The sequence below is a fragment of the Natrix helvetica genome (genome assembly GCF_964273705.1).
Source record: "Natrix helvetica genome assembly, chromosome: 2".
Lineage (NCBI taxonomy): Eukaryota > Metazoa > Chordata > Lepidosauria > Squamata > Natricidae > Natrix > Natrix helvetica.
In genome coordinates, this window is record NC_138552.1 from 34,498,510 (window position 1) to 34,526,455 (window position 27,946).

The 27,946-nt window shown below is 38.1% G+C and overlaps 1 protein-coding gene across 2 annotated transcripts in view; it reads left to right on the forward strand.

The window, feature by feature from the left end:
- The window catches only part of AP3B1 (adaptor related protein complex 3 subunit beta 1), a 152,815-nt gene that overhangs the window by 18,947 nt on the left and 105,922 nt on the right, over positions 1–27,946 (forward strand). For both annotated transcript variants that reach the window (XM_081942974.1, XM_081942973.1), the window contains exons 2-7: positions 4,648–4,723; positions 6,950–7,024; positions 13,590–13,685; positions 17,639–17,799; positions 18,121–18,187; positions 24,174–24,356. In XM_081942974.1, the coding sequence (XP_081799100.1) occupies positions 4,648–4,723; positions 6,950–7,024; positions 13,590–13,685; positions 17,639–17,799; positions 18,121–18,187; positions 24,174–24,356 (658 nt within the window). The remainder of the gene's footprint in view (positions 1–4,647; positions 4,724–6,949; positions 7,025–13,589; positions 13,686–17,638; positions 17,800–18,120; positions 18,188–24,173; positions 24,357–27,946) is intronic.

Below are 27,946 nucleotides of genomic sequence, written 5' to 3' on the forward strand. Positions count from 1 at the left end.
CACGCCTCCCAGCTGCGACTGGGGAGAGCCGGGCTTCTCAAGGGCCACAAGGACTGGGCCTTATTATCGGGGGGGGGTATTGTTTTGAGGTTGCCAGGGGGCTGCACTTTTGTGAGCGGGCTCCTGAAGAGCCGGGCACAGCCTCAGGCGAACATCTGTGTTACGCTGTCACAGCAGCTCAACACAGCAGCCATTAGGTGACCATGCTCACAAGCAGCCACCCAGCAACCCCACCTCTCAGCCAGGCAGAGCGCCACTCACTGACCCAGCGGTATCCTGAAGGTGTCTTTTTCTGCGACTTCCAAACCCCAGAAATCTGCTGCCAAGTCTTCTGGCAGACAGGGCAGAGAGTCTTCTGGCAACCAGCCCACAACCATAGAGCGCACTCCCAGAGTGGCCACTCTGGAAGACTCAGCAGCAGACTTCCGGGGTTTGGAAGCCGCAGAAGAAGCCATTCTCCATAGTGAGGGGAGAAGTATCCAGGATGGGTTGACATTGTCCTCTCATTGATTGGGCTGAGTCAGATAAGCTCTTTGGGCCAAGCCCTGGTCACCAGGTACCACCCAGTTATCGACTCAGCTCAAGTTAATGCACAGCCCAGGTCATAAAGAGAGACGTAGGGCACTAATCGAGACTGCGGGTGAGGGGACGCTCCCCTGAAAGCCCCGAGAAGGCAGTCACGTCAGAGCGGCTCAGCCGGTGCCGCAGCGTTCTGCCCCCCCAGGTGGTCGAGTGGCGAACCGCAGCGTTTTTAAACGCAGCGGAGCGCCTGCGCCTGCCTGCCAGTACCAGAGAGAGATAGTGGCCCGCAGGAGTTCAGAAAGCTTGGAAGAGAGTGGAGGAAGCGAGAGAGAGAGCTTTCCAGTGGCAGTGGAAGCCGCCCAGCAGCCCCAAAGGCACAAGCCACTTCCACGTGTTCCCAGGGAGAGGAACTTTTTGAATTTGGAGCTGGTGGCCATTTTGGAACCACATGATCCAAGATGGTGGCGCCTAGCAGCACAGAGGATGCCGGCAAGACTCAAGCCTCCAGCCCAGCAGCCAGCAGCCCCACCAGAGGAGCAGAGGAGCAGCTAACCAGGTCAGAGACTGCTACAGAGGCTGCTAAGGGAGGAGGAGGCAAGGCAGAGGCAAACAAAAAGCACGTCTCCTCCAAGGGGGTCAAAGAGTCAGGCTGCAGCTCCAAGCCCCCAAGGTCTGGCTCCAAATACAAAAGGCGGATGCACCAAGCCTTGGAGCGCATTTGCCACAAGGCCAGCAGCAAGAGGGCTACCCCTGGTCAGGAACCTGGGGAAGGATTTCCAGGGATTCTTTCTCCTGGCAGGACTTCAGATGGGGAACCCTCCACACAGCTGAGGATTCCCTTTGATACTTCGGGCATCTAGGGGGCTGCACAAGGATGGCAATCACCCCCACGCCCCATAGCAGCGGGACCCTCACCACAGTCCTTCCCATCCACACCTGCTGGCACAGGGGCGGGAATACCACCCACATCAGGGATGCCCAACATCCAGGATATGATGATGCGGGCCTTCCAGCAGTGCATGGCAGCAGCCTTTCAGCAGCCACAGATGCAGACCCAGGCAGCTCCTGTGCATAGGGTCTCGGAAGGGCTAGAGGCTCAGGAGAAAGATTTTCCAGAATCACCTGCCCCCTCCCAGGAGACAGCGATTTGGATTCCGAAGAAGGCGAAATCAGATAGACTCTCTGAGGACGAAGGCATGCCTCCTCCCAAACCTACCTTCTCGGATTGTTCCAGCCCTCTTTGTACAAATCCCTTCTGTTCAAGGCCAAGACATCTGCCAAACTTGGCAACAGGCCAACAGAAGCCCCGGTACAACCCCAGGGGTTTTCAGCGGAAAACATTTTTGAGGAGCAGGCCATTGAGGCAGACACGGTGCCCACACCCAAGTCTTTCATAGACATCAAGCGGCAATGGACCTCTTCCACGGCAGGCCCCATGCCCATTTCCACGGACAAGACCTTCTTCAACGTGGACAGGGATATGGCCCAGGTGCTTTCGCAACCCACCATCGACGGTTCAGTTACGGCCCTGCGTATGCCTACTAACATGCCAGGGGAAACAGAGGATTTCCTGAAGGTGGAAGACAAAAAAGCTGACCTCACCTTACAGAGGACGCATCAAGTAGTGGCCTGGGCAGTGAGAGCAGCCACCATCGCCTCCTTCTTCAACCGGTCTTCTCTGTTGTGGCTGCAAGACCTGCAGCAGCGAATTCCCATTTCGGATGGCAGGGCCCACCAAGACATCAACAAGCTGGTGGCTGCCACCCAATTCTTCTCAGATGCTACCTATGCTGCAGCCAGGTTTGCCTCCAGGGCGATCGCCTCATCTGTGGCATCTCGCAGGCTACTTTGGCTGAAGCAGTGGCAAGCGGACATACGACACAAATGGTGCCTGGCATCGGCCCCTTTCACAGGAGAATCCCTCTTTGGAGCAGCCCTCAACCCATTCCTGGTAGAGAACAAGGACAAGTGGAAGGTGCTCCCCACCGTTCACAAGAAGTCCAACTTCAGGGCGGCGACATACCCTAGTCACCCCAACTCCCGGGGGCAGGATTTTGGGTCCTCCTTCCGGGGTCAGGATTCCGTCGGAGTTTGGGTACTCGGGCCCCAGGCAGTACCAGGGAGGTTTTTCATCCTTCTTTCTCTTAAGCTAAACATACCCAGTTCCTGCAACCGTTCTTCATATGTTTTAGTCTCCAGTCCCCTAATCATCTTTGTTGCTCTTCTCTGCACTCTTTCTAGAGTCTCCACATCTTTTTTACATCGTGGCAACCAGAACTGAATGCAGTATTCCAAGTGTGGAATTCCTTACCAAGGAATTATAAAGTGGTATTTACACTTCACGTGATCTTGATTCTATCCCTCTATTTATGCAGCCTAGAACTGTGTTGATTTTTTTGGCAGCTGCTGCACACTGCTGGCTCATATTTAAATGGTTGTCCACTAGGCCTCCAAGATCCCTTTCACAGTTACTACTGTTGAGCAAGGTACCACCTATTCTGTACCTGTGCATTCCATTTTTGTTGCCTAAATGTAGAACCTTACTCTTTTCACCATTGTACACCATTGTAGATCTCGTTCATCTCATCGGTACTTCTGTGCGGTAGGTCTCAGACCTTGACTCACCACCCCATGGTTAGGCGATTCCTCAAGGGGGCATCCAACATTAAGCCACCCACAGTACACAGGTACCTCTCCTGAGACTTGCATAAGGTGTTACTGAGATCTGTAGGGCAGCTACGTGGTCTTCCCCTTCACCATTCATGAGGAACTACAAACTGGACTCCTTTGCCTCTGCAGAGGCTTCATTCGGGCGTAGGGTGCTGCAGGCTGTGCACAGGGCAGAGGTGACGCTTCACCAGGCATAAAGTTTGTGTGAGCTCTTAACATGGGTAACCCTCCCTAGGGTTATGTAAGCTTTGGTACGTCCCAGCCTGGATACTCCTCCCCTCACTATGGAGAATGGGCATTGGTACTTACCTGATACGCCTCTTCTTATAGTGGGGGAGGAGTATTCAGTCCCTCCCTGATATGGTTATGTAACGTTAACATTATGTTTGATGGTTGAGCTGTTCTGTTGAAGAAATAAATAAAGGTTGAAACTAAGATAAAGTGTGGAGTAGATGATACAGCGAGTCGGATAAGGTTCTTCGCCAATAACTGGGTGGTACCTGGTGACCAGGGCGTGGCCCAAGGATCTTATCTGACTCAGCCCAATCAATGAGAGGACAAGGTCAACCCATCCTGGATACTCCTTCCCCACTATGAGAAGAGGCGTATCAGGTAAGTACCAACGCCCTTCCTCAGTGCTGGGATGGCAGTGGCGGTGGTAGCGCTCTGGCCCTGCAGGGAGAGGTAGACCAGGTCGTGGTAAGGCTAGGAGGCGAGTGGGGGGGGGGGAAACAGGCGCTCGCACAATCCCCTTCTCCAGCCGGGCAGAGTGCCACTCACAAACCCAACAGTATCCCGAAGGCACCAAGCTGCACAAGCCCCTGTTCCCCCCAGCTCCTGCAGCTTGGCGCCTTCAGGACACCACTAGGTCAGTGAGTGGCCCTCTGCCTGGCTGGAGAGGGGGGTTGTCGATAAGCTGCTCATGAATGTGGCCACTTCATGGTTGCTGTGTTGCACTGCTGTGACAGTTCACCCCTAAGGCTGTGCCTGGCTCTTCGGGAGCCCGCTTGCAAGAGCAGCCAGGCAGAGCGCCATTCACGCACGAGCCCCTTTTCTCCCCCGGCTCTTGCAGCTTGGCATCTTCGGGATACTGCTAGATCGCTGAGTGGTGCTCTGCCTGGCTGTAGGGAGGGGGAGGTTGTCCCAGAGGGCTTATTTTCAGGTGAGGGCTTATATTTTTTCCGCCCCAAAAATCTGGCATGGCCTTATTTTCAGGACATATCATATTTTCGGGGAAACCCAGTATATAGATGGATGGTATTTTATATATTTGATTTGTACTAAAAGGGAAATGTTTAATATTTCCCCAAAATGGAATTTTCAACAGGTTTTCTTTAACTAAGTTCCTGCATTGCTGAATCCTGACATTGTGTTACATGTCAGATCCCTTTTTTGTTTTTATGATTAATAAATTCACAATCAGTTGACCTTATATATTCATTTTCTCTTTTATAGAAATGAAGATCTGAAGCAGATGTTGGAGAGCAACAAAGATTCTGCTAAATTGGAGGCTATGAAAAGGATTGTTGGGGTATGTTCAGCTTTTATTATGTGTATAATGCAGTTTGTATCTTTTTTTCATTTTGAACATCCATAGAAATAATTTAATAAATGTACATGTCCCTTAACTCTGGGTGATTTGCAAATGGTTCAAAACAAAAACGAGAGACCAAAAATGAAGAGCAAGATGGCAGAAACAAAGGGGAACAAAGAAAACAACCCATATGATCTAAAGGGGATTTCACACACCCTGACCCAACCACTGAATGAAGAGCCAGGTCTTCAAAGCCATTTGAAATACCAGCAGGGTGGGTTCTGTTGCAAATTGGGATGGGGGTTATTATAGATATCCCACCTTCATTGTAGAGGGCAGGGGTTGCCATAGAGAACAGATATTGTTTTTTAATTGATGAAACCCAAGAGCACACCAATCTTACAGCATCAGTTCAGTCTGGTATTTTTTATCATTTTTCTTTTCCCTACTTTATTGTTTTGAAGAACTTTCTAAGAGATTTTCAGGAGAATTGAAAATAAGTTCAGTCAATGTGATTCTAAATGAAAGGAGCTTTTCTGTTCACAGGAGTCCATATTTGGATCCAAACTGGACTGTTGTATATTTTGTTAAATATGATCTGAAGAATCAAAAGCATTCGTAGGTCACATTCCCTCAGTCTTGGCATCCTCCTCTAGATGCTGGTTAGGAAATTATGGCAGGTATTTTTTTGCATTCTTATTTTTCCATTCAGACTCCCTGTGGTTTACAGTGTCTGAAGTTCAAGTCTACATGTTGTTTGTGCCAACGTTTGGAAAAGCTGATTTATATTTTGAATAAAAATACATGATCAGAGGCCAGAAACAAATAAACAGACTTACAAGTAGTTTGCAAAATCTGAGTGCTAAGATGGATTAAAAATGGTTTTTAAAATTATAGTATACTTAAGTAGGTATATACTTAAATATACTTAAGGGACACGGTGGTTCAGTGGCTAAGACACTGAGCTTGTTGATCAGAAAGGTCGGCAGTTCAGCGGTTCAAATCCCTAGTGCCACATAATAGAGTAAGCTCCTGTTACTTGTCCCAGCTTCTGCCAACCTAGCAGTTCAAAAGCATGTAAAAATGCAAGTAGAAAAATAGGAACAACCTTTACTAGAAAGATAACAGTGTTCCATGCGCCTTCGGCATTTAGTCATGCTGGCCACATAACCACAGAGACATCTTTGGACAGCGTTGTCTCTTCGACTTTGAAACGGAGATGAGCATCGCCCCCTAGAATCTGGAACGACTAGAACATATGTGCTATAAGTAGGTGTATATTGATTAGACAACATTATGCAAAACACAGAAAAGAAACAATTAGCTGAAGAAAATAAGGCATGGGATAAAATAAAAAGGACATACTTAAAATGTAATTAATGCCAACACTATTCCGTAGTCATTTTGATACCTTTTTATCCTTGAAAACCATCCTTATTTCCACCATGTCTGTCAACAAATTCATGCATTCTCTTTGTTCTTTAAAATTTCATGTATTTGTTCTGAGTCAATCTTTATTCCATTCTCTCTCTATGAACAAGTTCAATGATCACTCACTTTATATTCAATTTATATTTATTCAGCAGCCAACTCTTTTTTTAATATAAGGGAGAACAGTCAAGTGAAACTAAGGATTTAAAAAATATATATATTCAATTTTTGTTGACATTATATTGATCATGATTTTTATTTGTCCAATTTATCTCACAAGAAGTGATTCTGGCAACATTATGAGACCAAATATATTTTTAAAAGATTCCAAATATATTCTTTTGCAGTATGCTGCAGTTATTGCCATTTAAATAACACAACATACAGTACTTTAAAAAGTAATATTAAATATTGCCATTTTATTATGCTGTAAGTATTACTGGGATATTTGTGGAGTCTGAAAATAGTTTAGCTTCAATTCTACCCCCTTTTAAATTAGAATAATTCATTGGTATTCAGCAAAAATGGTATTCTAGATTATTTTGAACTGTCCCTTCAACAAACTGAAGTAGCTTACCTATGTACCTCTTTTAAATTAATTGAAATTTCTTTGAAAAATTATATAATTTAGAATTTCCTTTTAAGATATGTTATCAAAGAAGAAACTTACTTAAGAGTTGAAGGAACTTAGTTGAAAATTGAAATGTACTATTAGTGTATATGCATTAAATTATTCACTGTATTTTAAAGTAGCATGTTATATTAAAGGAATTTTTTTCTTTTTCTTTGAAGATGATTGCCATAGGAAAAAATGCATCTGAATTGTTTCCTGCGGTAGTGAAAAATGTAGCAAGTAAAAGTATCGAGGTATGGTGATAAAACACTTGTTCTATTAATTCTAAGAGGATCTTTTAAAACTTCTAAGTCCTGTTTTGCCACAGTTGTTAAGTGAATCACTGCAATTGTTAAGTTAGTAACACGGTTGTTAAGTGAATCTGGCTTTCTCATTGATTTTGCTTGTCGGAAGATTACAAAAGGTGATCACATGACCCTGGACACTGCAATCATCAGAATTATGAGTCAGTTGCCAAATTTTGATCATGTGCCTATGGGGATGCTGCAATGGTTGTAAATGTGAAGATCTTAAGTCTCTTTTTTCAGTGCTGTTGTAACTTTGATCAATCACCAAGCAAATTGTTGTAAGTCAAGGACTACCAGTATAGTAATTATAATAATGTTCTAGTTAAACAGAGGTAGAAAACATACTGAATCTTCTATGATAGGAACATGTGATATAGCTCTAGTTATTCCTATCTGTTGACCTTCTTCAGTGTATTTACAGGGAATGACTTTGCTTTTAATAGAAATTCCTGTCAGTTACATGTTCCTCTTGCTAAACTGTAAGCGTTAAGGTTACCTCTGTCCTTATTTATTCCTAATATTTGGCATGGTTCTGTATCTACCATATTTTTCGGAGTATAAGACGCACTTTCTCCTCCCAAAAAAGGAGTGGAAATATCTCTGCGCCTTATACAGCAAATACTGCGGCAGGGTGAGGAGGGGGATTGGTGCAGTGCCGATCAGCTGTTTTAGAACTGGCCACGGCAGTGCTGGCAAATGGGCCATAGCAAACATGCGGTGGCGGTGAATGGGCTGTGGTGAAGGTGCCATGGCGGTGGTGGCGAATGGGCTGTGGCAGCTAAGATGAATACCGGATGGATGCTGGGAGGCAGAGGCAGATTATTTTTCTTGTTTTCCTCCTCAAAGGCTAGATGCATCTTATAGTCTGAAAAATACGGTACTTACTGTTTGGCAAAGCTGCATCTGTCCCTATTAAAATACTCTGGTACAAATATTTCTGCCCCCATCAGAATACCCCTGGTTAGATTAGTTCTGCCCATCATTGAGGAAATAACGATATGTTAACTCTTGAACGAGCAGCCTGAATCCTTCCAGGAGGATCAGGGCGAATGCACTTCTGCAATTTGTGTATGTGCAAGCCCGTGCGTACCTTTTATTCACTATTGACTCCTGGCAACTGCCTGTACAAGTCCTTGAAGTTTTCGTGGCAAAATTTCAAAAGCGGTTTGTTTTACCTTCTTCCTAAGGCTGAGAGAGAATGATTGGCTCAAAGTCATGCAGTTGGCTTCGTGCCTAACAGTGAGACTAGGACTCATGGTCTCCCAGTTTCTAGTCTGATGCCTTAACCATCACACCAAAGTGGCTCTCATAATACTCTAATTACTCATTGAGTGTTTGTCACTGTAGAAGTAGAAGGCATAAATTGAATGAATAAATTAATGGTTATATGTTCTTATGGTTTATCTGGTTTCTTTTTTCTCATGTTTTATTAGTTTGCATTTATTTCTCATATTCTACAGTAATTGAAGCATTTCAAATAGAAGCTCTGAATTATGTTGGTATATTTCCCAATGTATTTCTTCTGTATTCTCAAACATTTTTTTAAATAAAAGTACTTGTTGCAACATATCAGACTTAAAAGCAGGTTCATGGAAAACCATCTTTACTAGTCTTAATAGTACACTTAGATTTTCTTTACTGTCAAGATATAAGATAAAGAGAACAATCATAGTTGAAGGAAAATATGGAGACTTGATTATGTCTATACAGTATTAAGTAAAAGCATTATCTTGAGAGGTAAATTGATTTGTCATTGCTACTTTAGGCAGAATTACTTATTACAGAGGCTCTGAATATTTGTTATTAAGACTTCTATTAAATAGTGTAATAATATCCTTTCTTCCATTAATTACTTCTTTCTTTCAGCTGCTTTTATATCAGACATAACAATAAGTTAGGAGTATACACCTTTTTTTTTTTGGAAACCAAGGATGTTCTTTGCTGTTATGAACGGGTTATTAATTGTTATGCTTGATTTAATGTACAATTTTTAAATGTAAGGAAATGTTCTCATTAAGTAGGGCTAATAAAATTATTAGTGTATATTAAAATTCATCTGCACATCAGTAGGAACTTTTGTGCAAACTGTTTAGGCTTCATGGCGTTCTGCACAAAACCATAACATGTGCATTTTGTTTTACTTGGTGGTCTACCGAAACTATTTTTTTTCTCCACCATTCTTTTCTCTCTATTCACATTTGGATTCTTCAAAGAATTACAGAATTGGACAGAGTCATTTAGGCTGCTCCAAGCAAGAATCCAAATTTCTGATCACATCCAGTGAAAAGAAGCCCATCAGCTCTCTCAGTAATTGAACTATTACTTTTTGGAAACTTTTCCTAACATTCAATGGTAATCTAATGTTATGTAAAATTAAATCTATTACTCTATGTCACGTCTTATAGACTGATATAAAGATATCTTGTCCTTTTCTTATTGACGCACAGTATTCGGATTTTTGAAGATTATCACATCCTCACTTAGCTCCATTCTTCATAGTATATAATGTTTGCCTGGATCCTTCTTAAATTAGATATATTTAATAATTAAAATTAAGTCTGTTGTATGAAGTCCATAATTTCTCATCACTGAAATAATTTAATATCTCCCATTCACTTCGGCCTCCTTTTCTTATTAACTTCGCAGCCAGATAGTTCTCCTTACCTTTGTTCTGAATTTACTCAAGTTTACTTTATTGAACTCCAAGATATGCTTTAAAGCGCCTATCAGCTGCTTAAACTCTAGTGATCAAGTGTTCAGATCTTTGCATACTTTTCTAATGGGATTTTGGAGCCTGATTAGTTGGACCATCTCTTTCTGGATCAGACACTGTGATTGATCTGTATTGACCTTCTCCTCTGGATTCACAGACTTTTGTAGCTGATTTGTGTCCAAGTCTTCCTTAATATCAAGAGAGTATTCATATTATCATAGTTTTATGGTCACTACTATTAAATGTGTTCTTATAACATAGGAATCGGTATTTTCTGATCAATGGGTATTTTTACACTAGAACAAATGTATTATCACATTTATTTTTCTTAGTATCTTTTGCCCCATGTCATCCTGAGTTTACCTTTCCCGATTACCTTTTCTACAATTCTGGAAAATCTCTGTAGTTTTCCTTGGTGATATCTCTTTCCATCAATTTATGGGTATATTTTTTTCTATTCAGATCTTTACTAAGAATTTTGTGTAGTCAGGTTTGCTTTTGCAATCCTTGATATTCTTCTGCACTATATACTTATTATGCACTATATACTATATCTATTTTTCAATAATTCCACTGATAATGAGTTCCTTTCCCCATTGCCTTCTCCTCCTGTGGAATTCCGTTCATCATTTCTCTTGAGTTTATTAAACTCTGATTTCATGATACATGTTCAACTACATTCACGAATGAAGGGAAATATATATGTGTTCCAGGATAATATTTTCAGGATCCAATCTAGGTCAGTCACTGGGACCAGAGTCTACAGAGAAGTTCCCTGAAGGTGGGCTCCAGCATGAGTCAGAAAGCTCAGAAGACAGAACTTCTGGTCCTGGTGACCGGCCCAGATAGGCTATAACAATTACATTCAGCTTTAGTTTTCTGGAAGAATCATACATAGTAGAGTTTGTGTCCCAACAGATGTCAAACTAATTAAAGTCATGTAGGTAAGTAGAGTGGAGTGCTTTAGCACATGGTGGGAGGTTAGCTTGCTACAGTTTCCTAAAGCTTACATACCTTCATGGTTTTATTTTCCATGAAAAATCAATAGAAGCACTTTCAGTGGGATGATTTGATAGGAGGTGCAGAAAAGTAGTTCAGGAGCCACCTGTGGCCTGTAGGCTATGGATTTCTGATCCCTAGCTTAAATCAACCTTACATATGAGCTACTTTAAAACCAGTGGGAAATACTGCATGGAGCTACTTGCAGCTAGCTCTCTTTCTCTCCCTCTATCATTATTAAGAGGAATGTAGTTTGTTGTACTTTATTGTATATCTTATTATTGACAATGTACTAGGTGTTATGAGATTGGCTTCTAGTAATGGACCTAGGAATTTATGAGGTAAGAGATGTAGTGGATTTTTAAACACAGACTGCTGCATATCCAAAAGTAATCCTTCATAATCCTTATGATATCAAATTTATCTGAAAAGTTTCATTATTAGCCTTTTATTAGAACAATTCTTTAGAATTGTTAAGGTTTAGAAACTGAGGCATTGAATGTAGCTCTTTTTAATAATATGGAAGTATGAACAAATCATTTATTTCAGACAAATATTATATATTTAATAAACCATTTAATGTTATTATGAACATGTAAATTAAATAATAATTTAATAATTAAAAGCAACAATTCACTAAGGTGAGAATATTTCATGTTAAAATAACATGGTTCTTCCTTAGAGAAAATTATTTCCTCTTTCCTTGCCAACCAGCTTCTTTCATATCTGTACTGAGAAATTTGAGCCAGCCAACATATAAGCTTACTATCCCAAAATAAAAGTCCTCCAATATATTCATATTTCATTTTAGGGAGGAGTTAATGTACCTCACAACAACATTAGTTAAACTAATTCTGAACCAGGGCAGAAATGTTTGCCTACCTTTCGAAAGATACTAAAGCAAAGCTTTATTGCCTGCTACAAACACTGCATCACATCTTGCTTGTAATAATTAATGGAATATGTTAATGTGTTAGCATGGTATTATCATGATTTATGAAACTGCATATTATGCACTAAATACAAAGTAATGTACAGCTGTGTTGTGAACACAGAGCCAGCAATAATGTCTTTCATGCTGGGTTATAGAAGTTAATGCTAAGCTTTCTTCAGTCTGGTTCAATCAGTTTTTATAGACTATAAAAATACATTTTTATTTATTGATTAGATTTATTTGCCACCCATCTCACCTCAGTGGACAACTTAAAACATTTACTTTAAGAAAATCTTAAAAGTATCTTTGTGGAAGAAGCTAGGTTGTATTACGAACACTTTCACATAAAATACACATTGCTGGACTGTATACATTTCAAAAACATCTGAACTGACTATTGAAGTATGTTTTCTCTGACAATCTTCAATGCATGTTATGTTGAAATTCTCAGAATAGTTTGGTTGTCTATAGATTTTAATAGGCATTAAGGTACATTAATCAAAGATATAAATCTGTAGTAGTGCTTGAAACCTATGAGGTAAGTGTATTGTAGGAGTTTAAAATTAGCACCCCATATCTGCCATACTTTTACAATCCATTTTATAGGGATATTTTAAAATTTATTTCTACCCAGCTGTTCTTCTCAGGTTTAATCTTCTATATTATTTTATCGTTCTCTGGCTTTCTGGAAATTAAAAGTTTGCTAGTATTGATGAAGGCTTCTTTATCCCTTTGCATGCTATTTGTCTATTTTTTTAACATGAGTCAGGATTTTTGTTATTTACTTTTATATATAATTTTAAATAAAAATATTGGAAAATATTTCATACTACTTTTTTCAGTTTTTTTATTGTTGAAAAACCTGAAAGGTAAAAGAAAAGTACTTGAAAGGGGAGAAAAGGAGAAAATGTGTCTTTATCATTGGGTTTTCTCCTTTTTTCTCCCTGACCATCACATTTCTAGAAAAAGATCCAGTTACAGAGCGTGTGGCAGAACAAGCATTTCAAAGCTGGTCAAGGACATTTAGTTTACTCAAATTAATTTTCATAAACAGCGAATTGCACTACACTTAATTTTAGGCTTCGCATTAAAAGATGCAGAAAGTGACCTTAAAATGTAATTGGTGGTTTAGAGCAGAAATCACAAAAGGTTTAGTCAATAACTCATGAAGTTTGATATACTTGTATTGATAAACTAATTAAACAGAACTGCCTGTGTTCCTCAACTCTAATGTGGCTCTGTTATTATTAGTTTTAAAGGGACGAATGCTGTAACATTGAATGAAAGTAAATGATGAAAGAACGGTGCAGTCACGAAACTGAAGTTCTCCTGCCTCTGATCTCCAAGTGGTTTCAAGGAACAGAGGCGTTCTCTGCACACCTGCAGTCATTCACTATACAGGCCTCTTGTTGTCAGTGTTGATTGCTGCTTGTTCATAGTACAACAACAAATAATTTAAAGCCTTGTAACCTTCTGTGATTTAATATGTTGCTTTTTGGCAGAATAGACAGGGAAATATTTCTTCAGATAGTGACAATAATTACAGCACAACTGTACTTAGAAGATTTTTTTACACATTTTTTAAAAACTGCTTATGATTTTATTTAAAATTGAAATCAATTTTTTGTTGAGGTCCATTTAAACCTATACGGACTTTATTTAGAAATTAACTAAACTGTAATTTTTATAAGCTGTAGAATTTCAGTGACTTACCTGTTTAGAAACTCTGTTTATAAAATGCAAGCATATCATGTCGCAGGGAATTTAGAATATCCATAATGCAGCAATCTTAAACAACCATATTGGATGTACTTGTGAATGATACTAAATTTTAATATGTCCAAATGAATTGGTTTGTTTTTCAGATTAAAAAACTTGTATATGTCTATTTGATGCGTTATGCAGAAGAGCAGCAGGATCTGGCACTGCTGTCAATCAGCACCTTTCAGCGTGCTCTGAAAGTGAGTAAAATTAAATGAGAAGCAATTTTTGTTTTTGTACAGTTGTAGCTGATTTTCAACAGACAAAACCCAAAAGTATACCATTTTATTTCTGAGATTAATCTGCTTTATTGCTTATATAAAGTGCCATTGAAAAAGTTGAAAGTGGTTAAACCTAGTTTTGCAGATGTGGTTTTCTATTTGTATAACTCAGCGGTTCTCAACCTGTGGGTCGCGACCTCTTTTGGGGTCGAACGGCCATTTCACAGGGGTCGCTGAGACCAGCGAAACTCTACAGTTTAGACTCCACCTCGCGTTCCTTGAAATCCCCGCGGATGGGCTCCGGATTGGCCGCACAGAGCGTCGCTGTGGCTCCACGCCGTAAAAAACATAGGTCCGCACGCACACCCCGTACAATTAGCCTTAGAGACTTCGTAATGGAGGGAAAGTGTTCCTGCGAGGGAGGAAGGGGCTTAGGTCCTGCTCCGGGCTGTAATTGTGCGGCGTGTGCACGCAGCTATGTTTTCCATACCGCTGCCAGGTACTTTTAACTATATCTAAATCCACAACCAGACCTGTCATCAAAAGCCAAGCTCAGGAGCCCGAATTGGCCCCATTCACACAATGAAAACCTGCTTGCTAAAAGTATCATAAACCACGCACAAAGGAAAAGAGAAAAAAATGCAATGCAAGATAACAATTTAAAAAATGATACAAGTGGAATTATTATTAGAAATAAAATGTAACAGAGAAAATGATATGTATGAAAATATAAAGTTGGGTTTCCTGAAATGCCACCCTGAGAACCAATCAGAGAAAGTAAATAAGCAAGGGCAACAATGGAAAGAAGGAAAGATGAGAAGGGAAAGGAAGAAAGGGCAAAGCAGAGGGAGTAAAGGAGGGGAATCAAGAGTAAAGGAGGAGAGAGGGTAAGAGGGAGGAGAAGAGAGGGGGAGGGGAGGAAAGAGAGAGGAAGAAGAAGGGAGGAAGGAGGGTGAGGAAAAGGAAGAAAGGGTAAAGTAGAGGAAGCAAAGGAGGGGAAGTAAGAGTAGGAGAGAGGGTAAGAAGGAGGAGAAGAGAGGAGGAGAGGAGGAAAGAGGGGAAGAAGAAGGGAGGAAGGAGAGGAGGAAATAAAAAGGCAGTGAAGGGAGGTAGATAGAAGGAGCAAGTTTGTTGCAAAATAAAATGGGATGGCAAGAAAGTGACCCAAACTGTATTCTATATATTTGTAAGAAAATGACGATAAATGATTAATAATAATGATATAATTAATGGTATTATAAGAGTGTATATTTGTGAATGAACTTGAAAAAGAAAATAAAACACTTAAAAAAAATAATGCACGATGTTTGCCCAATAAATTAAGGTTAAGCTTACCACTACCACCAAGGTTAAGAGCACTCCTGCAAACAACCCCAAACCAGGTTGAAGATCCATCCAGGCAGGGTAAGCAAGTTTGTGAATGCAGCTGCAGGGAACTTAGTTAAGGAGGCTGTGGGAATAAAGCCACTGTGTGTCTCTGTGTATGTGTATGTGTATGATTGTATAGCAGCCGAGGTGGTCCAGCCTCCAGGATGTGATTCTTTTCAGACCCAAAATTTAGGAGCAGACAAGATGTTGGCTGCCTCTATAAAAAAGATGTGGAGACTCTAGTCTAGAAAAAGTGCCAAGAAGAGCAACCAAGAAGATTAGGGCACTGGAAGCTCAAACATATGAAGAACAGTTGCAGGAACTGGGCATGTCTGGTTGAATAAAAAGAAGGACTTAATGGTGATACGATAGCAGTCTTCCAATACCAATATCTACATTATGATTCATAACAGTAGCAAAACTGCAGTTATAGAGTAGCAACGAATTTTTTTTTATGGTTGGGGGTCACCACAACATGAGGAATTGTATTAAAGGGCCATGGCATTAGGAAGGTTGGGAACCACTGGTATAACTGAAGTTTCCTTCTCTTTCAGGATCTCAGATCAGCTCAGGAGGGTTTTCTCACTCCTCTAGAGAAAGTTGCAGACTTGTACTTAGGGCTGCAGGGAAGAGAATTTTTCAGTGGTATTTTAATGGCAGTCACAGTGTTTGGATTCAATCTGATTGGATCTAATAGATTGCCCTTCGCAGATATCAAGTCTGTTATTTCTCTAATTGGGTTAGAAACGTGAAGGTTTACGGGGAAGGGAATGCGATGTTTATAGAAAACTGGAATGAATAACATTTTTTAAATCAAATTCCTGGTAACAACTTTAGAGTATGCAAGCCTTATAGACTCTTTAATATTGACTACTAAAATAAGCAAATATTATACTTTTTATATGTTACCTAACTGCTCCTACTTAAGCATTATCCTATTTGGACTATGTATCAGATGCTATGGAATTCTAGAAAGAATGTAAAGACATTGATAGAGGAATAAAATGCAATGCCATCTTTTTGACACTTTATATATAGCAGGAGTGTGGAAGGCAGTTGCACAATCTTGGGGAAAGGCACTGCTGTTTTTAGGAATTACAAAATTAAAAATAGCTATAGAAAAGCTATCAGGTAGTTTTTAACTGTTATGGTATATTTTCTGGACTTAATAGCATGTATATCCATCTGTAATGCAGACTGTGGTGACATCCCACAGAATTATTTTATTTATTTGTCAATTAGCTGTGCCTGTCCATAGGTGGATATAGCTTTTTGACAGATAGAATGCAGCAGGTAAAGCTAGGTAAGGTCACATCGAATACCCAAACTATGAGCCCAGGCACCCCTACTCCAGGGCTGTGTGCTGTCTCCATTACTCTTTTCTCTCAATACTATATGACTATCTCTCTAAGGATCCATCTGTTAAAGTGCTGAAATTTGCAGATGATACAACAGTCATTGGTGTCATTTGAGATGATGATGAGTCTTCATACAGTATATTCAGGAAGTTGAACAACTGATCCTGTAGTGCAACCGGAACAATCTGGAGCTGAACATGCTTAAAACCTTAGAGATGAGAGTGGATTTTAGGAGGAGCTGTTCTGTTCTACCACTTCTTACTGTATTAGACAACACAGTAACAACAGTTGAGCCCTTCGAGTTTTTGGGTTCCAGGATTTGAAATGGACACCTAACATTAGAACTATTATTAAAAAGGCACAACAAAGAATGTTCTTCCTGCGTCAACTCAGAAAGTTCAGACTGCCCCTGGAGATGTTGATACAGTTCTACAGAGGAATTATTGAGCCTGTTGTTTGTATTTCTGTAACTCTCTGATTTGGTACAGCAACCATAGGACAGATACAGACATCAATGGATAATTAGGACTTGCAACCAGCTTGCCTTCATTTGAGGACCTGCATACTGCATGTGTCAGAAAGAGGGCTGAGAAAATATCTACAGATCCCTCACATCCTGGAAATAATCTATTTCAACTCCTCGCCCCAGAACACCGCTACCTGGCATTGCGTGCATGGATTTTATATAGCCGCTCACTTTATACCAAATTTATAGCCATTCATTGCATGCATACATTTATATAGACATTCACTTTGTACCAAAGTCTGTGTCCCCCAATCAAGAAAAATGAACAGTTCATGAAAATAATTTTTTAGTATTTTAATTCAAAGAAAAAGTGTTATAAATTGTTGAATTTTCTCAGTGATTTGATGTTCTCATTTTTCTCAAAGATTTAATGGACAAAGCACAACAAATTAATTATGATTCTAAGCATACATTTTACTAATTTCAGGCAGTTCTGTCTACTTTAGTTTTAATTATCTAATGGAGAATTTAAAAGTTAAAACAAGTTTTGATTGTTTTGTATCTATTATTAGATGAATATCTGCAGTGGCTGGACTAGATTATTCTTTTTGATTCTTTTGTAGAACTGTGTCATAAAGTAAGGTGTTAAGGTAAAAAAAGAGGAAAAAACCAAAAATAAATGCATGCCTTTAATAAATGGCATTTATTTAAAGATTATTTGTATTTTATGTTTACTTTAGGATCATAATCAGTTGATCCGTGCAAGTGCTTTGCGGGTGCTATCAAGTATCAGAGTGCCAATTATTGTTCCGATTATGATGCTTGCTATCAAAGAAGCATCAGCTGATTTATCACCTTATGTTAGAAAAAATGCTGCCCATGCAATTCAGAAACTTTACAGGTACGTTATCTCTAGCCAATTAATATATAAGAAATATTTTTAATATTTAGCATAATGAAGTTTAACAAAGTTTATGATAAGAACCATCTACTAGTGGAGATAAAAATCAACAAAATTACTTTGATTAAGTTGTCTGTTTCAGCATAGATGGAGAAGGTATATATACTCTGTAGAAATTCAATTTTATTGAGCAGCTGAGACATATCTACAATATAATTTAGAATGAAATCCATTACACTTGTTTCTTTTTGTCCACTTAGAATATACATTTAGCCCAAATCTGTTGAATATCTGCTGACATTTTTAATGTTAAATTTCTAGTCTTGATCCAGAACAAAAAGAAATGTTAATCGAAGTAATAGAGAAGCTTTTGAAAGACAAAAGCACGGTAAGTAACAAAAGCTTTATAATGAAATTAGAATTGTGATATTTTTACCTATGTTAAGCCATTTTAAACATAAAACTCATCAGGGTAAGAGTTTAAGTGTTAGATATAGCTACTAATATAATATAATAAAGATGGGAGAAAATTCTAATAAAATAAAAATTAGGGTGAACTAGAAGTGCTACTTTATTGTGGAAAAGATTGACATTGTGAGCAGATATGCTGGTTGCTGGTACGTCAGTAATTTCTTCTCATTTCCCACCGAGTTCTTCTCTACAAAGTCTGAATCGAAGAAATGAAATTTACAAATTAAATGTATGCAGCATGAATTAGTGAAAAATGCCTTAAATGTCTTCCCCATTACTACTACAGTTATTGTTTATTTATGTGTGTTTATATTTATTTAAAATCCTACCTTTGAAAACACATGTATCTATTGACTTGCCATATTTTTATAAGAGCCATAAAGCTAACAAAATAAAATAACCATACTATTATCAACCCTCTTTGAATGACTGGATCCTAAATATAGTACAGATTGAAAGCTCTGATGAAGAGTTCTGTCCAAAATTGCTTAGAGGACATTTTTAAGCTAGCTTTTTAAAGATTGTAGTGGATATGTCAATTATATAATTCCTTTATTAAGGCTTTATAGATTATATTCAGCAGCATGGTTTCAGGAACCAGCTAGGCTAAACCAGTCCTTATTAAGAGGAGGCAAGAAACCATGTTCTAAATAGCCTTAAATTATACCTTCTTCCTTGGAAAATTCTCATAATTAATACTTTAATATGAAAGCATGATTATCACTGGCAAATATCAGAATAAAAATTATTTAGTTCTGCTTTAACTAAGGTTGAAGTAATCCTGGCTTTTAGTTGAATGTTGCATTACATGCAAATTGATTAGTTGTTATTTTATCCATTTTAAATCATTTTGTATCTCTTAGACAAAAAATAGAAAAAAATCATAAAGAACATTCTAGACACTTTTACATTTGGAGTCCTATAGATTTTGTAGGAAGAATATTTAACCTGTAGCCCCCCAAAAATGGAAGTGAGTATAGAAATACAGCCTCATACAGTACGGGTGGTCCTGGACTTAAAACCATTCATTTATTGACCATTTAAAGTTACAATGGCACTGAAAAAAAGTGACTGATGAGTAGTTCTCACATTTATGACTGTTCCTGCATCCCCACACTCACGTGATCAGACTTCGGGTGCTTGGCTACCAGCATGTATTTACAATGGTTGCAGCATCCTGGGGTCCTGGGATTGCCATTTGTAACCTTCCTAGGGAACCTCTGACAAGCAAAGTCAATACAGAAAGCCAAATTCACTTAACGACTGCGTGATTCACTTAACTGTAGTGATTTGCTTAACAACTATGGCAAAAAAGATCATAAAATGTGGCATGACTCCTTAACAACTGCCTTGATTAGCAAAGGAAATTTTGGGCACAATTGCCGTGTAGAGGTCTACCTGTATGTCATAATAGATATAGCTTCCAATAGAAGAAGCAATATGTAGTTCAGGGTTAAACTATGGAGTCCTTGATGCTCTCAGAGTTTGGTTTCTTGCTTGCAGACTGTTCATTACCCAATTAGGTAACATCATCAATGCTCTGATGATATGATCACTGATGATGTTACCTAGTCAGGTAAGGAAACCTCTGCAAACAACCTCAGAGAATCCCAGGGATTACACAGATACAGCTTCCTTGATATTCATTGGCCTTTTGGGGTCTGCAGCTGTATATTTAAGTATATATTATGTTTAAAATAAAGTGACTATCCATGTACCCTGTGAAGACTAAATAGGATTATCTGTAGCAGCTTACTCCTGGGAAGTCTAAAAATGTGCAGGTCATACATGTGTTTATTTTATTACTATTACTAGTTTTTCCATTAAAACTGCTGATATATTCTAACGTACAGTATTGTTTTGGGGGAAATGGAGCAAAATCAGATGTATTTCTTAACATGTAACAAATATGCAAGAGAGAATGCGTAAAATGTAATGCTTAGATTACAGATATATGAATAATCTAGTGCCTTCTAAAGATACTGATTCAATGTTTGTAAAAGATTTACGTGGAGGGGGGGAATGTAACACCTGATTTTCTGCAGATGCTATATTGTGATAGATCTATTATCCAGCTATTAGAAGATAAATGACTGATCTTTACCAGCCTCCATGCTTTCAGAAAATTGAAATAAGAAGAGGAATATAATTTGAGCTATATGATTAGGGTAGGTGGGATGGCCATTAATTTAAAAGAAGGAAATGTTGGCAGTGTAGGCCAACTTGCCCCATAGTATCAATCAAGCTTTGATATACTTCTTGTGATGACCAAGCACTCTCAGGTTTTTTGCAGCATTAATTAGAATTCATGACAAAATAGATGCAAGGAAACATTTTGTACCCTTCATAATTTTATAGAAAATTTATTGTTATTAGAGAACCATTTGCTTAGTGTGATTTTTTTCATTACCAGCTTGTCAACTAGCATAGATAATCTGGAGAAAATATGAACTCCATAGATTGGGTGTCACTTTTGTTGATGGTTCATGTAGTTTACCTTGGAGCGCAGATAATGGCTGAAGTTCATAGCAACAGCACAGAAAAACATGGCAACCAGTGAAAGACAAATGAACCATGTTTATTGCTTTAATATATAAAAAAACCTTAATGGAAAGCTGCATTTGAATTTGATGAGCTCATTGCAAGTTTTGTAAGAAGGATTTATATTTTCCCATCTAGTAAAGCTAATTTTTAATTTTAATCTTGCTTGTCAATGATACCTTTATAAACTTTTTCATTTATATTTAAGAGGGTAATTTAAAATTAAATATTATTTTTATGGCATACTGAGCAGTCTCCTGCACAAATTTGTAGAAATCTGTCCACAATGTCTCATTGTGTTCGTTTTTTTCATAGGTTTATTTAACAGCTTCTTTGGAAATGCTATTCTTTGTATGTTAATTATGAATTTAAAAGTTTATGTTTAATACAGTAAACATATTGTCAATTTCTTGGACAGTTGGTTTTATAGAATGTATATTTTCAGCAAAGAAATAAGTGCTTAGGAAGTGTCACTTAGAAGGAATAAAACGCAAAAAGTATAGATTATCTTTGATACTGTGTGTGAAAACAAACGAAAGAACACAATCCTTTTTATTTAAGATTGGTTATTTTAAGTAAAATGTTTAATTTATCTTTATAACTGGTATTTACTAATAGTAGTATTACTGATAAAGCCAGTCAAGGTAAGAAATATTAAAAATATTTGGTAAAGAAACAAAAAAGGTAGAATAAATTTTAAAAAATGAAATCCCCCCTTTACAAATGATGTGATAGAAAATAAATGTAAGTATACTGCATTTTCTTTAGTTCTTTACAAATAATCAATTCTGTTTTTTATGGAATGAGTTCTATACATGCTGGGACCAGCAGGTTCCAGTATGGAGCAAGGTTGAAGACAATAAATGCAACGTCACGTTTATAGTTATTGGTAATTTATACAATCCCCACAGGATTTGGAACTTGTTTAGCATAATAGCAGAACTATATTCTGAGCTGTTTTCTTTCAGTTGTAATAATAGGTGCATATTAATAAAGCAGATGTCAATGAAAAATAGGGAAAACCTGTAACATGAATATCATTGTATTTAATATTTTTTCTGAAAGTACCATTTCAGTAAATTGTATTTCTATTTAATTGCTTATTTTAAATCATTGGGGAAATTTTAGAGGTTGAAATGCGGATTCCTAGTTCTCTGCTACAGTGTGACATTAATTTGCAGCTAAAAACCTTCACATGCATGCTTAACTGCATATGTATCAGTTGTTTCATATAGAAGCCTTGTCAGGTTATCTGTTTTGCATAGCATGTTGTTTGAAACAAAACAAAATTCAATTACAGCAGTTAAGGAAAAGATAATAGGTAATGCACAGTGACAAGTCATTATGTTATATTCTAACTAACAGTTAACAGAGGCAAGACATGGTATTTGCAATTGTTTTTGAATTTTAAATGTTGTGGAACACTGAAAGGTTCCTTGCAAATAATTAGTACAGCAAAAAAGAAAAGAAAGAAAAAAAGGGAAAGAACGAGTGGTTTACCTAGGACAAACTGGTATGCTACAAATTATTTGGGAAGGTGCTCTCTAGGCTCAGCTTTACATTTACTGATTGTCCTGATCAACTGTAGGTACAAGAAATTCAAATAGGTGCAAGCTGGATTGGAAAGGAAAACAGTAACTTTGATTCTTCTGCTGTCAGTTCTGTTTGCTTCTGAGCTGGCCAGGGAAAAGGTTCTTTTTCAGTACTACCCTAGTGGTAAAATTAGCTCATAGCAATGGAATTACAGTCTTGTTTCTAAGTTGGATGTGAAAGGGTCTAACATTGAAACAAATATTTGCATCTTAGCAAATTAAGGAATTTTGTTTTAGTGACTGATCTAGTATTTTTGCTTCGCTATTGCTTTATGTTGGTTACTATCTGAAATAAAGAAATTTTCATTCTGGTGACTAATGTGCATGGTTGTCCCAATCTTCATTCTTATGCCTTTGATATTTCCTTTTCTAGCAAAAGTATTTCAGATTTTTCCTTTTTGAGATTTTATTTTGCTAATTTCTGCCTGTTGTTCTAGACCAAGGGAGTCAAACTTGATCACATCACGGGTTGGATCATGACATATCATGATGTTTTTTGCCTTTGCGGAGGTGGGGTGGGCGTGGCCTGTGCATGACATATCCAGCCCATGGGCCGCCAGTTTGACAGGCCTGTTGTACACTGTCAAAGATATGCCCTTTAAGTGTTTGCTATTACCTTTATGCAGAGTGCAAAAGTTATGGTGATATGCAATGGTCATTTTTTCTGATCCCTCTTCCAAATCAGTTTTGAATGTACTACACATTTCTAGAATAGAACTCTGTGCCTCACCATTTGAAACTTCTTTTCATCTTGGTATAGAACCATTAATATTTTATTCAATTATTTAATCATCTCTCTAGCCATCTAAACGTGACATAATCTACCTCACTTTTTGTCGTCTTCTCTACTAAAATCTCATAAGAAACTTCACTGAATGAAGTAGGTTCACCACATTCTCTATGCCAATTAAATGGGTCACCCTATTTTAAAAAAGGAATCAGGTTGACTTGCTTTTGCTTGACTTGCGATTTAGACTTGATAAACCTGTACTGGTTACGTTTCTTGTAGGTTTCTACATGCTTACAAATCAACTGCTTAAATACGTGTTTGAGAGTTTTGTAATGTTAGCAACTGTTTTCACTGAAAAACACAAACTTGACTTCAGCACATAGGATACTTGAAGTTATAAGCAACAATAGTAATAAAAAGAAGGTTTTATAAAAGTTACAGTTTATGTCTCAGAATTTTGGCAGGTTATATTTATACTGTTATTTGAACTTGAAAGCTAGCAAAAATTAAGGCAGATTTCTAAGTGTTAGCAGTTATTTGGAAGAACTATAGAAAGTGATAAATGGTGGAATCATGTAATATTATGTAATGTAATCTATGTAGAGATTAAGAATCTAGCTCTTAACACCTTTCTGGTTTTGACAGTTTCCAAAGCCTCTGGTTTTGGTGCACTTTTTTTGGGGGGGGGGGGAATCAGATTTCTAAGACATGGTTAATTCAAAGGTGCAAAATATAATTCTGCAGTTATATGTGAGAGGAGAACTACTCTAACCTTTTCGGTATCATTTTCTGTCCTGCTTCTTGATCATTCACTTATCCCTTAGAACAGGGCTATCAAACTTGCAGTCTGCGGGCCGGATGCATCACGTGCTGGCCATGCCCACATTCCTGGTTTAGCAAAGGGGAAAAAAAGTCCTGATATGTCACGTGATGATGTGAGTTTGATAGCCCTGCCTTAAAGTCTATCATGTTTAAATTTAGAATACGGTCCTTAGTCAAAATTACTGACCCTTTATGTGTTTTAAATGATTTTTCTATAGCTTGTAGCAGGGAGTGTCGTGATGGCATTTGAAGAAGTATGTCCAGACAGAATAGATCTGATTCATAAGAACTACCGAAAGCTCTGTAATCTTCTAATCGATGTGGAAGAATGGGGACAGGTTGTTATTATTCACATGCTGACTCGGTATGCACGAACACAGTTTGTGAGCCCTTACAAAGAGGTAAGCCACTTAAAAACTTTCTTGAATAAGCTGTATGTTGCTAAAATCAGGCTTTCAAGTATATTTTCAGTTCTGGGCACTAATAATTTATATCAAACAGTAGTAGTAATTCTTATAAACATGAAGAGCCAACACTCAAATAGTGTGTGTGTCTCTGTGTGTGTGTGTGTATACATACATACATACATACATACATACATACATATATATATACATACATACATACACACACACACACACAAATATACATCTATACATATAAGTGTGTATAGCAAAAGTATGTGAACTTTTGCTTTCAGTAACCGATAAGCCTCCTTTGGGCAATAATAACTGCATCTACTGGCAGTCTTCATTTAGCCTTAGGCAGTGATAGCTTGCAATTATAACTACGATGAAAAAGTAATCTTACAATCAATGCCTGTGTATATACTTTCTCAGAGATCAATGCCTGGCTATACAATCTTCTCGGTGGCTCTTTCTCTTTCACTCTTGTTTGCCATTACAATCAGTATTTATGTCCTGTGCCTAACCAACCCCCCCCCCCCCAACACTAAACAAGGATTTTCTTCGGGAACTGCTTTTCTCCCCAATGCATTGTGTCTAAAAGTTTTCAGCTCTGTGACCTTAATTATTTGATTAGAACACTTGGCTGACTGAAATTGATAAGACCCTAATCAGTTTCACAATAAAGTCTTGTGCCTTCTAAGTACTCTAGGTAAACAGCTGGCACTCGCACATTCCATTCTCTGTGTATTCTCCATAGTGTGTCCACTTATTCTCTTGTAATCCCTCCCCAATGAATGTAAATACAAACATTAATTTTTTCCTTAATAATTATCCTAGGGGTGGAGGTAAACATGCCAAGGGGTGAGGTGTGTGTGTGTGTACAGAGAAAAATGTTATAAGACCTGTCTTTTAATCTGACTCCCCTACAAGTCAAGTTCTAGAAACCTTCCCTGCCATTTGGATTCCCACACTATTTGGTATTGTATCCTTCTATTGTTTTAAAACAAAGGAAAGCTGAAGTAAAATTGTAAATACCGTTGCAATCATTTCACTTAATGACTGCTTTGCTTAGTGACCAATTTGCCAGTCCCAATGGTGGAGGTTAAATCAGAGCTACCTGTAAATGTTTCCAGTGTTGCTCAGTCCTGCACATTGGTTTGGAAAAAATTTAACCAGTGCTTATGTTGAGTGGAACTGTCACTTCTCATGAACTCAATATTATACTTGATACAGCCCAATAGTGCATTGGCTGTTTTGGCAGCTGCAGCACACCACTAGTTCATGCTTGATCTGTGCTCTACCTGGTTATTCAGATCCTTTTCCTTGATGAGGAAAAGTTTCTTTATGAATGCAGTGTTGGTAGAATGATAGATTCATAGAGTTGAAAGATACCTTAGATGTTATTTAGTCAAATCCCAAATTAGTTCAGGATCTATAATATCATTTTTGGGGAGATGACATTCGAGGCACTGACTGAAATTCTCTCACAATAGGGAACTCATTATTGTAGAAGGCAGCCTGTTCCATTGGCTAATGGCTCATATAGTCAGGAAGGTTTTCTTAATGTCTATTCTGAACCTGTTTCCTTTTAATTTTAACCATTGGTCCTGCCCCCTGGGCAACTCAGAATATTCCCACTCCATATTTTGTGTGACAATCTTGTTTTCATATAATTTTTCATGTACCTAAACAAAACTTACCCAGATCCTTTAAGTATGTCTCACAGGGCTTGGAGGCTACATTCCCCAATATCTTGGTTCAGGTGTTCTGAACTTGTTTGAGATTTCCACTGTCTTTTCTGAACAGTGACCCCCAGAATTGGACATGGTATTCCAAGTGAATTGGATCAGAGTGGAACTGAACAGAGTGAAGCAATTATTTTTTATCTCATCATCTATGCACCTATTATAGTCTACCATGATTGTATTTGCCTCTATAGGAATTGTATCAATGTTGACTCATATTGAACTTGTGATTGACAAGGCCAATGTAATGGAATGTGTTGATGTCCTTGGGGGATGACGGGAAGAGATGCTGCCTAGGAAACAGGCAAAAGTGAGCCTCCAAACAATCAGAGGAAGAAACCTAGGGAAGACCCACCCTAATAGTTCAGGCAGTTAAAAATGACAGTGGGAAGTTTGTGCTTTCAGACTTGCAATATTTTGTTAATATAGCTTTCTACTATTCTAATAAAGTAGAATTACTTCATCATGGTTTACACAGGAGGGCCGACAATCACCTATCTTTTGTTACATGTACTCTTTCTGGGTTCACACCCATTCTATACTTCTCCCTTTCATTTTTCCCCCAGATGCAGAACTTGACATGTCTCCCTATTAAAATTCCATTCTATTCATTACTGCTCAGGCCTGTCTCGGGCTTTTAAAATCTTCTCTCTCTGCTCTAACTTGTTAGCCACCCCTCCTAGCTTTGTGTCATATTCTGACTTGATAAGTGACCCCTCAACTTACTCATGCAAGTCATTGATTAAAATGCTGAGCAGCACAAGGCCCTGAACAGAGCTTTCTGGCACTCCACTTAAAAACTTCCATTTAGGAAATTGAAATGGAGCCATTAACAAGCACTCTTTGATGTGGTTATTTAGCTAGTTCTGAGTTTGTTTAACAGTGATATTGTCTGGCCCATAGTTCATTTTTATATCTTTTCATAAAACAGATTATTGTGAGATAGTTTGCCTAAATTTTTTGTTGATGTCCAGTACTAGATAATTAAATCATTTTCCTGCTCTACCAAACTATTAACTTAATCTGTAACGAGCCATGCAACTCTTATTAATTGTCACCTGCATATCCAAATGTTTAAAGCATACAGTTTAATAATCTGAGGACCTTGCCTATTATATATGTCAAGCTGATAAATCTATAGCTTCTTCTCCTTTTTGTAGATGAGGGTAATATTTGTTATTCTCCAGTCTTCATGAATTTTTCCCATCTAGTCAAGGATTGCAATCACATTTTTTAATTGCTTCAGACCAGATTTGATTTTTCTCAGTTCTTCCTCCTTTGTATATCACAAATCCAAAGATAACACAATCACTTTCCCCAAGGTACCAAGGTACCCTTCAGTTTTAAAACCTATTCTACTTGATCTTTTTTCCATCTTCTAATAAATGAAGTTGTCAGTAAGAGAGGACAAGAATTTGTTGGACCTCTGGCTCTTGGCTGAATTAGATTCCCAGTAGATGTCAGGATAATTGAGATCTCCCATTACCCTATTGCATGCCTCTTTGAAAGTCTGGTCATCTGATGCAGAAAATCTTCAACCATGTCTCTTGCTTGGCAAGGAGGTTTATTAAAAACTGTGATAGTATCACTTTTGTTTTCTCTTTTCTTTTATTCTTACACAGGTACTTTCAAATTTCCATGTTCTAATTGCTGAATTTCTGCTCAGGGATATAGCTTTTTTATATACACAGTTGCAATTTTTTCTTTTAGGTTTTCTAACTTTTAAAAAGTTGTGATTTTTCTAGTGCCAATTAATAAGATCATCCCAGTAATTTCAATAGTGCTTCTCATATTTGTCTTCACAAGTTAGAATTTCTAGTTCTCTTCTAATTCTAATCC